The 18,757-nt window shown below is 30.8% G+C and overlaps 1 protein-coding gene across 2 annotated transcripts in view; it reads right to left on the bottom strand.

Annotated features, from left to right (window-relative positions):
• The window catches only part of MS3_00010600 (uncharacterized protein), a gene marked incomplete at its 3' end in the record, with an annotated part of 67,377 nt that overhangs the window by 36,176 nt on the left and 12,444 nt on the right, over window positions 1-18,757 (bottom strand). For both annotated transcript variants that reach the window (XM_051218987.1, XM_051218986.1), the window contains exons 3-5: window positions 9,811-9,957; window positions 2,424-2,514; window positions 1,224-1,319 (exon numbers count right to left, since the gene is read on the bottom strand). In XM_051218987.1, the coding sequence (XP_051069203.1) occupies window positions 1,224-1,319; window positions 2,424-2,514; window positions 9,811-9,957 (334 nt within the window). The remainder of the gene's footprint in view (window positions 1-1,223; window positions 1,320-2,423; window positions 2,515-9,810; window positions 9,958-18,757) is intronic.

Genomic DNA, 18,757 nt, shown 5'->3' with positions numbered 1-18,757 from the left:
AACCTATCTCTAGAAAAAAATATATCATTAGTATGGGATTGTGGAGACTATTAAGTTTTGATTGAGATAATTACCATATGCTCACTAATGACTAGCTACGTGAGGGAAATCTTGGAGTTCTAAGGAGAAACCATGACCAGTGGAGCTAATCCGTGTTGGGTAGAGACAGGTATCTACCTCAGTACAATGAAGGATGGTCGCGCAATTTCGTGGACTGGTTGGGGTTAGACATTAACACCGCTGGATGCCAGCTCAGTGGTCTAGAGGTTAAGCGTTCGCGCGCGAGACTGAAGACCCTGGGTTCGAATCCTGTGAGCGGAACCGTAGATGCGCACTGCTTAGAAGTCCCGCACTAGGACGAAATAGCTGTCCAGTGCTTCTAGATTTCCAATGGTGGTCTAAAATCAATCGGTTCATGATCTCAATCAAAAAAATCATTTGGTATCCACAACTGTTAGATTCATTACCGATCAAACGATAATCCATGAGGATGAAACAAAACGTGATTTTAAACTGTATTCAAAATAGCAGATTATAGATAACCGATATAAAGTTATGTAAAGTGAATTAAAAGAGGTTTACTAACACTGAAACTAGAATAACTATAAAGTAAAAAAAGGTCTGCTAAGTTTAACAATTGTACTACATACCCCATATATTAAGAAAAACTTTTATAGATACAAATAATTGAGTGCACAATAATTAAAGCTCAGATAAGTTAATAATAGTCAATTATGAATATTCAAACATCACTGAATGTTAGTATGTGATGTATGCCACTTATGTTGACAGATATAAGTAGCATGTAGCACCATTCGAAAGTGGAATGTCTGTGAGCAGAAGGTTGAGAAGACTGAAATGTAGAGATGAGAGAAGGAAACTGAAAGCAATTTAAATAACAACAGGAATTAAGGAACAATGAAGCTTGCAGGAGACAATTCAAAGGTGTGCAAATGATGTATTTGACGCATGATTTTCACATTTTACCAAACCACTGTATGATTGTGCATTAAACAATAAATTGTTTTTCCCTACCAAGTCTTCCTTCACTACAAATAAACCACTTGAGGCAAAAATCGATAAGAAAGCTCTTCTATGAATCAACCATAAGAAATAAACTCCAGTAATTTAAGATTTTAATTCTATCAAATTCAAGCTGAAACGAATTCAAATGTAATATTACAATAATTATTAATTATTACTAATACGGATAATACTCGTACACGTTGTAAACTTTCAACTTGTTCCCGTATTTCTGTGATTTCTTGTTCTTTGTTAGAGACCAGTGTTCTATACTCACTTTGTAACTTTTCATGTACCTAAAAAACACCGTACAGTAAAACGATGTAAAACAAATCTATTTAAAACAATGATATATATATAGAATAAATTGTTTGGAAATTATCTTTCCACTACCAAGCAATATTTATCATGGAATAAATATAAGTAGAAAGCCAATAGAAGACTGATCCACTTTCAGAAAGATAATGAAATAAATTGGAGTATCCTATGCTCACTTGAAAATTGAACTGACAAACTGTAATAGAAACATCAGATAACTTTCAAGAATTTTGCAACAGCTATTACATTGATTATCAACGTATCGTTGAAAAATGTCATAGATTTCAATAAACATCACATTGGTATTTATTCGAATTGTTTTTTTATTGTTGTTATATCTATATATTGATTGTAGGAAATCCGCCATAATGTCTATAAGTTGTCATTTCACGTATATTAAATCACGGAGATTCAACGTGATTTACTTTTGTACTTCTATCTTGACTACTTACTAGTAGTTAACACAATATCTGGTGTTATTATTGTCCACTGATTTAAACTTTTGTAAAAAGATTTCTACTGAATATTGTGGTTGATATCAGGAATCTGTTCATCTACATGAAGAGATTACTAAGCTATCACAGAATAGCAAATTTCTAACTTAAATCTAATCACATCTCACTATCCAAGAATAAATTGTTTTTGATTGAGATCATGAACCGATTGATGTTAGACCACCACAATTGAAAACCTGGAAGCACTGGAGGGCCGTTTCGTCCTATTGTTGGACTCCTCAGCAGTGCGCATCCCGCTCGCGAGTCCCACAATAGGACGAAACGGCCGTCCAGTGCTTCCAGGTTTTCAATTGTGGTGGTCTAACATCAATCGGTTCATGATCTCAATCAAAACTTAATAATCTCCACAACCCCTGTACTAGTAATAAATTGTTTTTCTAATATAATTGTTTTTCGAATCGTAGTATGAGCAATAATAATGATAATTCAAATAGGATTTTTTTATAAAGTTTTTTTCATTCATTTTCTATGTATTTCTTACAATAAATAATTGAAAATATTAGTTTGAAGCGTACAAACATGAAAACTAACGAGCACTAGTAAGTGATTGTATAATAAGAAGCTTACTTCCGATTTGGCGCGTTCCTCTATTGATTTAATCTGTAATTCAAGTTCACCTTCTAATCTAGATAAATCACTTTTACGTTTTTCCTTCTCTCTGTCATGATCACATAGAAAAATAAACAATAATAATAATAAAAAAGTATGTAAACATTTTGTTTTTGGTTGAGAATAAAATAATAAATTTAATAAATGAAAGACTAATATGGTGTTTCAAATTTTTTAGAGAATTAAGATATTAATCTAAAGAAATATTAACAATGTTTCAAAATCAAGAGAACTAAACAATCGGTTCTTCGTTATGATTTACACTAGCACTCGAAATCAATCTAATACACAATCACACTTTATAAATCTATGAAGGTCACATCTTGAAACGATGGAGATCTTACTAAGCCATAATATTTGAATTCAGTAAATAACGAATTCCAGTTACAATTGATTTTAAAGATGAAGGAACTGTCAACGCGAGCACATTTCCTCACGCTTTAATTCAAGATCTTCATAGATTATTATATTGTATCAGAAATTCTAGACATTTAAATCAAATTGAGTCACTAGTAAACATTAAATTCACTCTAATAAGAAATCAATCACAATCCTCGACAATACGTGATTTAGCGCTTTATGATATCAGTAGTACTCAATAAGTAGGATTAAAGAACAATCCCTTTTTCCCGTTTTTCACTGATGTCTATGTCCGTGGTCTAAGCTTATTTAAACTATTCACTTTGATAAGCACTTTCATTATGTCTTGCCATCAGAGCATATAAGAGTTTGGTCGTCATTGTGCTATGTGGCCTAAGACCATATAGTTTTACTTTTAATATGAAACAAATTAAGTAAGTTCATAAAATATTATAGACCTTGATGGTATTCATTGATGAAGAACATTTTAAATATCTTCAGTTATAGTAAATAATAACTATGATTTAGATTTAAGATGAACTGTACACTTTCCCATCATCGCAGTAATATATTACTGACAAATACTTTCCAAAACGATTTTTAGGTCTTCTTATCTGGGTTAACATTCAAGAAGAACAAATTCATACGCATATATACACACATGGCAGATAAATTGAAATATTATGTATAAACCAGTTATTTAAGAGAATGAAGCTTAAGAATCATGTTTTTTCATCAAATTAAACCGTTACCGATCTATACTAGAAATTTAACAGAAGTATTAAACATATTACTTAAAAACAATAGTTACTTTTTCCCAAATGACAATGCTAACTAGATGAACAACCGTGAGGTGCCAGAATAATTAACGTTAATATGGAGGATATTACTTCTATTTTTTTTAAAGTGATTTATTACAAGAATAAACAATATGCTCATATTCAAAACAGAACATAAGTGTAAACTCCTGAAATATTTTTTATGATCAGAAAAGGTATAGAAAACGTGACAGGAATTACAATAAAGAGTAATAAATGTAACATATTAAAAATTAATAATATAATTCGGAAATGTTTGACAGTTTAATAGAATAAATTTATCAAATTTTTCCTATTGAAGATTAGATATACAAGATACAAATAGTCAGTTGGATAGGAAACAAAAAGACAATTAACTATTTGTCATTGTCATTTATTAAACTAAAAATGAGTAATAAATATAAAGGTTACTCCTGTTATAAACTAATGTCAGTAGAATAACAAACTGTTATTTTAAAATTAGTGAGCAGTTATTATACTGTCACGATTACATAATGTTTTAAATTCTATAATATTCAGTTATCAGTGACAAGTAAACTTTTTGAAATTCGGTTAAAAGTTCATATGAAGCAATATGTTTTTAATAAAGCGTATCAATTTGGTCTATACTACTTATAGTACAGCCTGTATCATTTAATTTATTAGAACATTAAACCATACTTAGAAAGTTGTATTCGTGTCAAGTGATCAACTTATTGATAAGCATATAAGTATCGTTATCATTAATAGACGTACACTTATCCAGAAATATATCTTACTGTTTAAAATTCATTTTTTCTGATATATGATAACGTTATGTGGTATCTTGAAGTAGCTATGAGAAATATATAATTATGTTTGTCTATATTTATAATCTACAAATTACACTCCTTGCTATTCTTACAAATTTAAGGATTCTAATCTTGAATGGTCTTCTTAAAAGATATACTAACGAAAAACCGAAATAAATATTTTGTAAGAAATTAGTTAGATAAAATATTCAATAAAATGACAAACCACTATATCAATTTTACATATAAGTAATATATGCACTATGGTTCAATTACAATATTACTAGAGCACAATTGCACAGTATAGTTAAGACTGAAAACTTAAAAAAACAGATCAACTAAGATTTAACATTGATCAGGGTATTCAAATTAGAAATATGTACAAATTTTACAACCTGTTTCAACAAATCCTCTCAAAAAATACACACCATATATACTAACAACATTTATGATTGACATTGACTTTAAAAATCAAACATCAATAGTTTTTTCTGTTCCTTGTTTCTTTTTTTTCTCCAAAAAGATAAACTAATTCATGTTAAAGAAAAGAATAATTCACAACTAAATTGATTTTCACTTTTATTAATAAGACAACAAAACTAAAATCAAATTTTAAACGGTTACTTAGAATAACTCCACCATCAGTTTAAGTAAGTAATATAAATTGGGAAGAAAAGAAAAAAAACAGAACAGATGTTTTAATTCTATTCACAAGGCATTCGGGACAAATTAATCACTGAGAACATGAAAATAAATAAAGTGAACTAATAAAGATATAGATACTTTTTAAGTATCTAATCTTCACTAAAACATTGAAGCTTTTCAAGTTTATATTGAATAATGTCTTAGCGACAAAATGATTATTGTATTACATATATATGCACAATAGTTTCGTGATTTTATCCAATAAGCGGATAAAGATTTTTCAAAACGTAAAATGTAGTTGCTTATGCTTAGGTTATTTTTACATTTTCTTTAAAACCTCTAAAAAATAAAGTCTGATTTATAGGTGGATAAATGAAACTTCGCTTAGTTTCACCTTGTCATCCATCATCAGTATAAATGCTTACAGATTTATTTCAGTAAATGAATAAATTTATTCAATACTTTACTTTATTTACTGATCTGTATAAAGTTGTGGAGATTATTGAATTTTAATTGAGATCATGAACCGATCAATGTTAGACCATAATTGAAAAGCTGAAATATTTCTATTCATTTTTATTATAACATTAAATACATTATTATAATTATAAACTAAACAAATCTAAGTAGGTTATCTATTCTCTTTATTAAATTATTCATTAATTTCATCAAATCAGTTCAATATACTAGATTCACTGAGAAAGATGAAAATCCAGTTGAAACTATCTATCAGTATAGAGTTTTTCAAACTAAATATGCATTGTACATTAAAGGAAGCAAAACTTAACGTTCATTCACCAAAATAATCAGTAGGATTATAAATGACACATTTAATATTCGAACGACAGCAAGCCTGTTTCAATGTTAAGCTTCTAAAGACTTTCATCATCCATGTTGCACTTATTTACTGATCAGTTTGGTTTTAAGTTCATCAGCACGACTGCTGTAGACTAGTTAAAATTTTGTTATTGTGACCGAGTGTTTAAAGTTTACTGTTTACTTTGTTTAAACATTTGACAAATTACAATTTGGTGCTTAATACTGTAAGGCTTATGTTATCCGTCATGTTTTAAATGTTCAATAATTGTTAATAATAAATATATTTTCGTTATATCCAAATAAGTAGAAAAATTGTATTTCTTGAGTTTCGTGACTTAATGTAAGCCACTTCGTCAGAGTACATATATATAACCCTTAAAATGTAATAAAAACATCAAGAATTATTTTATTCATTAAATAATTTGTAAAAATAATGAGAACAAAGGGAATACATAGATGTATAAGCTGTTTATATCTTAAGAAATGCTTAATTTCAACCTAATTTTAATTATTCCTCTGATAATGAAAAATGTATGGACAAAGTTTTCATCATAAGACCTCCAAAGAAAGTTTACCACAGTCATACAAATAGGATATATATTCATATAAACCAGTAATTATTTCATTTATTTCATTTTCTGAAATATGGGGTGTATTACTTGCTAAATATGGGTCGTTTGATGTATTTAAAAGATTTACTTGATATTTTGTTCCAAGCAATGAAGTAACTGGTTAATAAAACAACTAGTGATGATAAAACTAGTGTTAGGGCAAGTCTGTAATTTATGGACGAACCACTCAAAATCGAGACGAAGATACTCGAATTTCGGCCCGAAATTCACTCATCCATATAAGTAAATAGTATTTTGTCATTACGGATTATGTCAATTCATGATGAAAACTCTAACTCCTGATCACGATTGCTCACAATAATTAATGATCTTATTATGACACTGGTAAATGGGTAAAGTTTTCTAAGATCACTACAGGATCGCTCGAATGTCGTCCATAAATTATAGTCTCAGCAATGTTAGTCTCAGAGTATAGGCTTGTTTCTATGGTAAATGTATAGGGTCAGTGAACTCCAGTCCAATTATTCCTCAAGGTGAACACAATCATGCCTTAGAAAACTGATTGCTAAACAATGAACGGTTTTCCGAAGTTCGTAAAATGGATGGACGAATGATGCGAATGCATCATCCAATGAGACATTTCCAGTATATGCGGTAGAGTAGTCCCAGTTTATATACATTAGTACCTGTTAATCTATTCCATTAATAAACGTTTAACTGGTTCTATGAGTTCTCTAAAAGCCTTAAACAAACATAATATCTCTATCACAAGGTAAGAGTTGGTTGGGCTAGTAAATCGTTACATAGTAGTGCTTCAACGTGAGATTACTTACGTCAAGCAGTCACATCATCACAATCAATTATCGAAGATCGTTAACTGAGCAATATAACTAAGATTCATAATATCGATTTAGCCTTCACGCCTACAAATGCAGCTACATGAAAATATTTCGAATTGCTAGAGAAAAATGTAAGTTGTGATAATGAATGCCACTGAAAAAGTGATTTTGAGAGTACTTGTAGATTTGCTTAACATTTGAGATAACTTTGGAAAAATTGTTTTACTAATTCCAACTACTAAGTAGCACATGTCGCGAGCGAAATTCTAATCTCTAGACCACCAAGTCAAACTCAATGCATACAAGTTTAACTTCAATCACTCGAATATGCTGGGCGACTATGATTGTCTAACTTAGATTGGTTTGTGATCTTAATAAAACTTAAAAATCTCCACAAATTCATAATGAGATGTTGTTTTGATAGTGTAGTGATAAGATGGAGTTAATCCGAAAAGTGTGACTTGTTTTCGCTAAATATTTCGAAGAATTTGGTTACACATATACTTGTTAACTTATTTATATACGAAGAAATACTGAGGATAAAGTAAATATATAAAGTGAAAAATGAAAATATATGAGAGAAGAAAGAAATATAACATGTAAACAATAAGAAGTTGAGATAGTTTAAAAGATTTGTAGCTTAGGTGGATGATTTTGGTGGAGATTTCCGGTGAATAGTTTTTATACAACATTTTGAAAGTTGTACTATGGACAATTCTATGCCATGTTTCAATCGTGCATTCTGTTAATTTCCTTGTGTGAGGAAGTAGTAAGTTACCCTGAATCCTAAGAAAGTAACACAGTGCCTGGATGACATCTATGATTATAACAATAACTTTTAATTGTAACTATAACATTGGTAAATTAAAAATCATATCTTAGCCAACAGGGGATATGATCATTTCTATCAGAGCTATCTAATAAACTAACTTTCATTTAAATCATTAATCCCTCAAGAAATAAAAAGCGTTAGTGAAACAACCTTATGATAGCTGTCATCACCATGTCACACACAATGTCACATATACAAATCTTATCGTGAATGTTTTAGGCATTAACCATACAATCAAATAAAAAATCAGAAACTTTACTATTAATAAAGTGTTAATCATAAAAATGTCTGGTGATATGTCATTGAAAACTGACATTATACACAAGTTAATTCAATATTATTGATGATAAAACAATTCTTGAAACAAAAAAGAAATTTTAATGCAATTCTGTAGAAACAAATTTTTCAAAAAGCTCCTTCAAAACGTATTTGTGAATAAGTAGGCTTTATTATCCAGTCCATTACTATTATCAATATTATTGTTATTATTATCACTATGGTTGAGTTTTTGAAAACAGTAACAATAAATATGCTTTGTAATTTGACAAAAATAGTAATCGTGATTTATATGTATCCATGCCAAAATATGAAAATGTCATACAAACGTTTGCATAACACACAACAAAAAATATACTCATACGACTCATTGAATATTTTGACAATTATGAAAGAAAACCAAAACACATGGAAAAGATTTTCTAGATTGTTTTAAAATGTAGATAAATAATTATATGCTCATTAAGCGTATAAACAAATTGATTCAATTTGAAGTTAGGCTCATTCATAAAACAATACTAACTTATGAAATATTGTAAGCTAAAAGATACTAGTTTTCGGTGATACTTTAACTGATATCAGATTACCAAAGCGGTTTGTAGAGATTTTTAAATTTTCTTGTTTAGAGTGCAGACTGATAACTGAAAACTAGGGTGTATTGGTCCACTGCTCCTAGTCAATCATAATTCATATGATCACTGAATTGATTTTATGATATCCTACATCATTATTTACGGAAATAATTTTTAAGCCATTGAATTATAAAACAATATTCAATCAGTATTTCGTTTTCTTCCGTTATGCATGTTTGTTTTCGAAACCTTAGATAGAGATTGATGTGAATATATATGTAAGTTGATATACACATCTAAACTGTTTGATAAGGTTACCAGATTGTTCAGAACAATGAATACATTCTAATAAATATTACAGAACAATTAATATTGAATAACGTTTGTTGTCATTCGTTATTTTTCGAGAAATTGAAAAGTATGTCATCGATATAATACACAGGCAAGATGGATATCCAGTTGAATACAAACTCATTATACCCTCTCATTTTCTAAATAACCTCAAATGACACTATACCATGTTACGAAGTAGTCAAAATAATAAAAAAACTTCAGAAGAGAAATAATGAAAGCGGAAACTGATGTGTGTAGGAAGTAGGATAGATTTCTTATACATCTTATAATGCAGTAATCTGGACATCAGTAAAATTGTAAGATATTTTCGGTTACCAGATTATTCTGTCCGAGCTTTTGTTTGTTAATGATGAAGAATAAAATCTATCTCATGATAGAATTCTAATCTTCATTCAAGAGGTCAACGATGAAACACTATTTATTACATAAAAGTATTACTAATAATTATTCATTTTTATTTAAGAATCAAATTAATATGAATTACTTACTTTATGTATGTTTCTTCCAAATCGATTTTTTCTTTTTTAGTTCGTAAAAGTTCATTTCGAAAATCATTTAGAACGATTTTAAACGGACTTAATAATTCTGGATAATTCTGTGATATTACACTTTCTAATTCACAAACACTATTGTATCTAGAAAAAAACAATCAGAAAACGAAATAAAGTAAGATAAAAAAACAAAAAGTGACTATTTAATAACTACATTAATAGAGTTTGTGTCATTAGCAAAATATACTACTAAATTTACACTATAAGTAGAAAGACACTACTGACACTACTAGACAACTCTCAAATGCATTCACTGATCAGACTGTTCAGCCTAATTTTCGCCACACAAAATAGTATTGAAATCCACTCTGAACAATTGAAGTTGAGATACTAGATTTCGATTGGCCTAACTTAGTCAAACATACTAAACCCATAAGTTGTAGCCAAACTCCTCATGTTGTTCAGCAGTCAATTAAGATATTTGTAGAGAAAGGATAACTGACTGATCAATAATCTGTGTCGTTATCGAATGTAAATGTATAAATTCCAAACCATCGAACCTGTAACCTGCATTTGACCTACAATATTCCATTGAAATTATTGGTGAAACATTACGATTTAGGAAATATATAGACTAAAATTTGAATTGTCCTCTTTCATTGCATTCAACACTTAATTTATTCTCTTGATTTCCAACCTCGATTATTCATTTGTTTTGTGTGCTACATTGATAATTACCTCCGCTTTAAAAATACTTACATCAATGACTGTATCTCACTTCACTAACGAAAAGACAAGGATATTCAGTGTTTGATGACTGTTATGCTTGAGTGCACTCACTAGACTTCTCTTCACGCTTCTATTTTTCCTGGCTAACTTTAAATATATCCTCATCGTATCACTGATTGTTTATTGTAGGGATACTTATAGAGCAGTTAATCAATTTAAATAAAAATCTATCTAAATCAGCAAGCGCATATATGACGACAGATCTGTCACAGTAATTTTTCTTATTGTTCTATGTTCTCTATTTTTGTTCCGTTTCGTTTTACTCCCTAATTACAGATGATTATAAGTAACTTATAACAATACTGGAATCGCTTTGCCAAAACTTACGTCTCAGATGCCCAACTAAGAAAACACTGTTTCCCAACTACTTGCTTCACATAATTATTATAGTCATTCCTACAAATGTTCCATCAAAACAATCTCTAAATCACATCTTTTCAAACAATATACTAAGTTCTTTTTATGTTACGATTCTTTATGCAGCAACCTGACCATGCCTGTGAGCAGGCATGCATTCTGTAGTTATTTTCACAATATAATTTATGGGCGGTATCAATACCAAATTTGGAATTGATGGTTTCAAATAAATTGAGCATTAGGTATAAAGTTGATAAAAATATAATAATGATACTTTTGTGATATAAATATTATTAAAAACATATTAAAACAAAATTATTTATCTATGAATGAAAACTTAAGTGAAAGATCTTGGATTGGTACTGTAGTAATACCTTACCTCCAAGGTACAGCAGAATTACAACAGTTTTTGAAATCTTACAGGATTAAAGCCTTCGATAAAACATTCAACACTGTAAAACGGTCTAGTTAGAAATAAAGATACGATCCCATTTGCATTCACATAATATGGTATCAACAGCTCAAGTTGCGCCGATTGGAGGGTCGACTCGTGCCGAGGAACACTTCACTTACACAAAAAGACCTAAAAATCTTATAGAGCTGGACAATTTCCAAATTAAATCGGCAATAGCAGTATATGCTATTTTCAATAATCGGCAAATTGATATTAAAAATGTTGAAACGACTTCAGAAAGGTTTTTTCAGCTATATAGAGAGGTGACTAACCGAAGTATTTCATACAATGCTAAATCCCTCTGCTCTCAATAAAAAGGAAGGTCTGACTATCCATCTAACTTGAACGTTTTATTCAAACAATTACAGTTGACTCCATTCATTTTCAACACAGTCGACACACAAGCACACTGAAACTCTAACTACATTCCAGCATTTTGGAAATCATACATTTTTCATACCCACCAACATAAATACAAATAAACACAGTGATATCTCATACAGAATCATCATGACCAAAAGTAATATGACATTGACACACTCAGACCTATTGTGATTTTGATTGTCTTAAAATGTATTCCACTTTGTTTCTTTTGTACCATTTAAACTCATGTCAATTTATTTCGTTTGTTTATTTACTTATTTACTTCGAAGAAGTGGCTAATATTCGGTCATAAAGTCAGAAATACAAATTTCTACTGGTGAGTATATCCTAAAATACGATTATTTTATTATTATTTTAAACAACATAACTGAATCATAATATTTTGACTGAATATTGTAATACATCTCAGGCCTACAGGAGGTCAGTTACGGCCCCGATAGCTCAGTGGTAACGTCTCTGACTGTGACGCTCGGTGGCACGGGGTCGAATACATCAGTGAGCACCAGTTCCCTCAAGGTTACAGGTACACTTTGCTGACGAGTGCCAAGTTGCATGAGACCTAGGTCCAGTGTTTCCTGTTGACTACCTCCAACCATCATCTTATCTCAACATAGTGCATGCAATGTCGAGTCACCTAAACTAGTGGCCACATTACAACTTGGTCGACAGGATTCGATCTGCACTAAGAAGGACCTGACGTATATGAAAGTGATCACCACCCAGTGATCAATCAATTGAATATTCTACACACAAACAACAGTATTAATTCTTCAATACTCGTGCACATAGTTATTTAGCAATAATATTATCATTTTAAAATTATTTAGCTAGGATTTGAGAATATATACCGTAAGGAAATTATCAACTCAGCCACCCAACTCACTCCAATAATTTTACCAATTAACATAACTGTTGTACAAATGATTTATCCGAGTACATAATAAATAATTGACTTGGAGATTGGTTAGAATAAGTAGAATAATGTAATAACTAAAAAGGTAATCTATTCGTGTTCACATCTTAGAAAGAAAATCATATCTCTAATATAAAGTGCGAAAAATCATTTAACTTTTTGTTACCATGATACATCATAGAAGAGTCAGTTGAAAAATTCACGTATCAAATTTTTGAATGAACAACTAATCAAATCATGGTATAACTTATATAATAATCTGATCTTAGCCAGTCATTATAAACCAGGAAACACTGGACAGCTGTCTTGTCGTAGGGTGTTACTACTCGGTTAAGATTAGTCCATTATGTGAACTATGAAATCGAACAGCTTCCACAAACCCTTCCCACAATAATGGTTAAAATAATAAAATTTGATTAGATAAACATAACTGAAAGAAAAAGACACGCATATTTTACAATAATTCACTTTTTAAGTAGATCTGCTTCAACCTTTACATTAATAAAACAGGAATATTTCTATGGATAAATGAAAATATTAAACCAATCAAAGCAATTTATGAGCCAACTGTCACAATGTAATAGGTAGCATAACTACAAATAATAGTTAGAAAGTACGACTGCATATTAAGAGGACAAGTGTACTCGTAGGGGTAAGAATACTACAAATAATAAAAGTTCTAACCCATAGTCCAACATAGGAAGTACGTCAAAACTTGGATAAACAGATCTTTAAAAAACTCACCACTAAAAACATCCAAAATTCCGTAATAAGATAGTGAAGAATATAAAAGCAGGGAGTTGACAAACAAGAACAGAATGTGAAAAAATTAACAAAACTATTTATTTAGTAATATGTGTCAAACGAAGGGATAAAGGCATCACGGATTTTTTTTTGAACACATAAGTCAAGGTTACAGGTATGGATCTCCATTCAGTCCCTCTTAGTTTTCAGTGGTTGTTTAGCTAAGATCGGTTGTTGGTGTATATCAAAGGGTTACTCATCTCATCAACCCGTTTGTAAAAATAGTATTTTCATACACATAGTTCCCTTTATTATTTTAAAAAGAACAAGAACAAAGGTTGGTGCAGAATAATATGAATTCATGTTATTTCGTTTATATTATTCTGCACCAACCTTTGTTCTTGCTCTTTTTAAAAAAAATAGTATTCACCAAGCTATACTACTCAATAGTTCTAGAGATTAAAGTGCCACCTGAGTTATTGAGGCACTTTTCCTGCTAATAAATAAATCTGCTGTTCAGATCTCCTCTCCTCAAATAGTGTTTTTATCATCACTTCTTATGGTGCTAAGAAAAATACATAGTAATCCATAAGTGATAGACGATGAAAACGTAGTTCAAACCTTTCTCTATACAAATTAATATCGGTTACATTTCGGTGGATTGGTATATTTTGCAAATGTTCACTTAACGTTGCACTTTAAATCATATGAAAAGGTTACCCAAACTGATTGTTTTGAGTATTATTTTTTGTGTGCTACAATAATTTCAGTTTTGAACTATTTTGATCAATAAGATTTATGTCAGACAAATAAATGAAATTCAGTAGAACACCCTGGCAATCCTTTTATATCATAGAATATTTAAAACACAATCAGTAGATAACATTCAGTTGACGTTTTTTGTATGAAATAACACTCACTAATCAAGTAATTCATCGGCATTGTTTTCATTGGTTTTCCCTACAAAAATTATCAACTACATAGTACTAGTGTGTACAAGCCCATATCGCATCTAGAAAATGGGCGATTTACACATGAGTGGCTAAATTACCAACACATATATAAACAGAATGGGTTTTGTGGAGATTTTTAGAAATTTCACAAGTTGAAATCATGAGCCAATTGAAGCTAGACCACCATGGAAAACCTGGAAGCACTGGACGGCCGTTTCGTCCTTGGTTGAAGTTAGACATTAACACCGTTGGATGCCGACCGGCTCAGTGGTCTAATGGTTAAGCGCTCGCGCGCGAAGCCAGTAGGTCCTGGGTTCGAATTCCGCTGGGGGAGGGTTCGTGGATGCGCACTGCTGAGGAGTCCCATACTAGGACGAAACGGCCGTCCAGTGCTTCCAGGTTTTCCATGGTGGTCTAGCTTCAATGGGCTCATGATTTCAACTTGTGACATACATAAACGTCGGTGTGTATGAACAAAATAAATTTTATTTATGAAAAAAGATAATTTTGTTCTAACGGACCCAAAATCAGAATGTCTACTAGTTAGGTCCAAGTTTTAATTGCTTTGCAAAGTTATTAAACGCTTATCATGTAAGACTGACGTAACGTGTCATATATTATGCATTGCTCATTCTGGACTATTATTTTATATTCATTCATTTTGAATATTTTGAAAACAGGTCAGAGAAAAACAACATAGCCTCCATCTCAGTTGTAATGACAATAATAATAATCTGTGAGAAGTTTCGTTACAACAAACTAGATATATTAAAACGGATTCCGTACAGAACAAGTAAGAATTACATATTCAATTCGGTGGGTAGATTGTGTCCTGCTTACCACAAGGCTTGAGAGTCCTTAGTTCACGATTCGATGCACTGTTGCGTATTTCAGGAGTCCAAACTACAGTAATGTGCTATTCTAGCTGACATCACTTCATAAGGAAATTTTTCTGACTCTTATACATGCATAACACTTTCGAGGTTAAGTATTTGTAGATTTTGTTGCTCGGTTACATTCAGAAATTATTCTTGCTTCTAAGGTTTCAAAGCTTGTTGTACTTTTGGAAGCACTTTACAAAAGGACTTAATATCATGTTTCCCACTTGCTTTTAAAGTTTAGCTAAGAACTATAGGAAACCCATTACTTTTTCAAGAATTCGAGTTCATGTATAACTCAACGCCAGGGATTAAAATGTGCTACCAATACAGTGTTTAGATCATAATCAGCCTCTGTTATTACTGTGTTATCTAGGTAAAGTGAACACCGAATGTAACAGCAACTAACCGATACACTAACCAATGAAAGAAAACATGAAAAATGAATATGAACCTTGAAAATTCATGATCGGAAATCAGGAGTCTATGAGTTGGTGCTTGACAAATGTCTGTATTTGATCACTGTTTTTTTTCTGAAGAATCGCTGACATCTTCATACACCAGCTTCAGAGGCTTAGATATGTTTCACGAATGTCGTTTCAGAGACTTCCATATTATGCATTGTATGCCTACAATGAGACTGGGTAGATAAGGTAGACAAGCGATCAGTTTATTACATTGGAACCGTAATATAAAAGAACTTTTTATAGGACTGGCGTCTGTTGGTTCATCATGACTTCCTGGTTGGTGCCCTAGAAATAGTGCAACTCAGTGGCTTGAGATCTTATAAGTTGTGGCTCAAAATAAAAGCCAAAAAACGAACCTAATAGTTTTCCTTTACATGAGATCAACTCGCTTAATTAAATTCTTTCTAGTTGTACTTTTAAATAAACTGTACCTTCAATTATTATACTATTCCTATATTGTTTTTGTTCATTTTCAATGTACTCCATTCACCTCCACTCTCTCTCTCTCTCTCTTCATAATTTCATTTCTTTATTTTTATGACTCATTACAATCGATATTAGTTTGAGCTGTTTAATTAAACTAAGAATATCAACCAGAAAATCTCAAAATATTCATTAGATATACACTAATAACTCTACTGTAGGTATATTAACATTAATTTTTATTCCTTAATTGAATACCTTCAGTTCAAATTAATATATTGTGCGAAATTTGAATTGTCAAATGACACATGGGTTTGAGTTTGTAAAACCTAATTAATGTTGATTAATTAAATGTAATATTGAAATCTGAAGATATTTAAATTGTACATTGTATTAATGTTATCACTTGCATTGGTTAAATACACTTATTTATTAGAAACTTCAAAGTAATTGAAGAAAACTTATTGACATAGGTTAACCTCTAAAAGTAACCAGATAATTCAATATTATCGTAATGTAACATTACGTATTTTTCATAACATAACACTGTATGAAGTCAAAATGAAATATGTGTTAGTTGCTTGTTAATATTACTCATTTAGAAGAAAAAAATCAGTCAATGTTACAGAAAAGTAATTCTATAAACGACTATTCTGAATATATAACTAAAGATATTTACTTAATTAAAGTTGATTAGGCTAATATGATCACGGCTTGTTTACTAATCCTTTTATCTAATCAGTTCATTGTATATAAATTCATAGAGAATATTGTGGTTTTGAAATGATTTATTAGCAGCGCATTGTGATTACATCTATGTATTTTCAAGAATTCACATCAGTGTTTTATTCAATTTGAATTTCTTACATTTATAACAAATTTTTGTTACAGATTTTTATTACATACAGTACTTCAACCATGTTTAAGAAATTATTCAACTGTGTTGATTAATTTTTACATTGACTAGTTAATCTTATTAGTTGAGGGTTTTTGATTAGATCCAAATGATTGATTCTTATTTGTAGTATTCCTTCAAGTTGATAATGTGAGCACTCTCCCATCTAACAAATGTTCCTTCAAAACAATCTTTTTATTAAATCTTATATTAATGATTAAATGAATAAGAATTGTTGAATCAATTACTTAACAAAATCCTAGATCTAGCACGGTTGGATAGTGGCTGGTAGTAGAATCTAGGATGCACTCTTCCCTCTATTTGGGGCTCATTGGCTAAGTGTACGTGCAACCTAGTAATGCTCATACCAAAACTACAATCCAGTACATTTTGCTTCTAACACATAACGCTTTAATCACCGAGTTCAAAGATAATCACTAACTTGCTCAACGAGTATGAAAATCAATAAAGATTTAAACTCTTTTACATAAAACTTTATAAAGAATTCATTACATGAAATAACAGTGAGATCAAATTAGGTATTTGGATTTTATAGTTTGGCTTGTAGAGCACCAGGTTAATAACAAAATAGTTGGAATATCGATTCGATCATCCTTTTAATCAGAAAGTGATACTCAACCTGTCATTTCACATACTACAGTTAATAGTTATGACTGGTCTTGGAAAAGGCTAGAAAAAGGATAATGTTAAAATTCAGTGGCTATGGTTCAATGGATTTATTCAAATATTTTTTAAACGTGTATCTCTCTATTTGTTTCTGCATTATTTACCATCCATAAACTATGGTCAGTTAAGCATAGATCTGCCAAAGATGTCTTAATTAGTTACTGAAATTTATTATGCTTAAAATATATCTAAATACCACTGAACTATTCATACTTGTAGTGCCTCATTGCTTTTGAATGCAAAAATAACGTTGGGATACATTATTTAGAAACCTTTTTCATAAACTAATAACAACTGATGAACCAGCGAAAATCACCCAAGTTAAAAAAAATAGTTTGTTATTGTTACTTGGGTATAATAACTTTGTTTTGCTATCCATTTAAGTAATAATGGCCAAATTAATAATTAAACGTTACTATTGGTTTGTAAGTTGTGTTCTCCACGAATTGATCTCAGTTGAAATACCAGTGAAAACCAGGAAGCACTGGACAGTTTAAGTGCCTTAATGTGGACATTCTCAGTAGTAAACACTAACGATCCTATAAGCGATCGAACTGAAGATCTCTATGCTTCATGCCCACTGCCTAAACATTAGAACCGTTGGTGTACAAATTCAATCAATTTGTCGTATAGAAAGTTAATTATCTAACGCCATTAGTGACAACTATCTCACTCCTGACATGTCTGAACTCCATCAACCACGAATTCTCAGCCGAACCTCAAGAGCACCTTAAAGTAAGTCAATAGTAAGAATTCATATATGGAGATTTCTTTAGTTTGTACACTGCATTGGCCAAAGATTGTTTTTAGCTGTAGTACTATTGATTCCTGGGTTTATTGATTTTTTTCATTTTTGCATGGAGTTAAAAGAGTGCAATTTTGTTGATTACAGATATATTTGCGACCGTTGTTGTTACCTTGACGTGGTGGTCGCGCTTGCCTATCGTGATGAGTCAGTCGAGCTATACTGGCCGGGACAGTCGTTCCTTAAGGTCCTACC

The sequence above is a fragment of the Schistosoma haematobium genome, chromosome 3 (genome assembly GCF_000699445.3).
Source record: "Schistosoma haematobium chromosome 3, whole genome shotgun sequence".
Lineage (NCBI taxonomy): Eukaryota > Metazoa > Platyhelminthes > Trematoda > Strigeidida > Schistosomatidae > Schistosoma > Schistosoma haematobium.
This window is presented reverse-complemented; position numbering and strand designations above follow the sequence as displayed.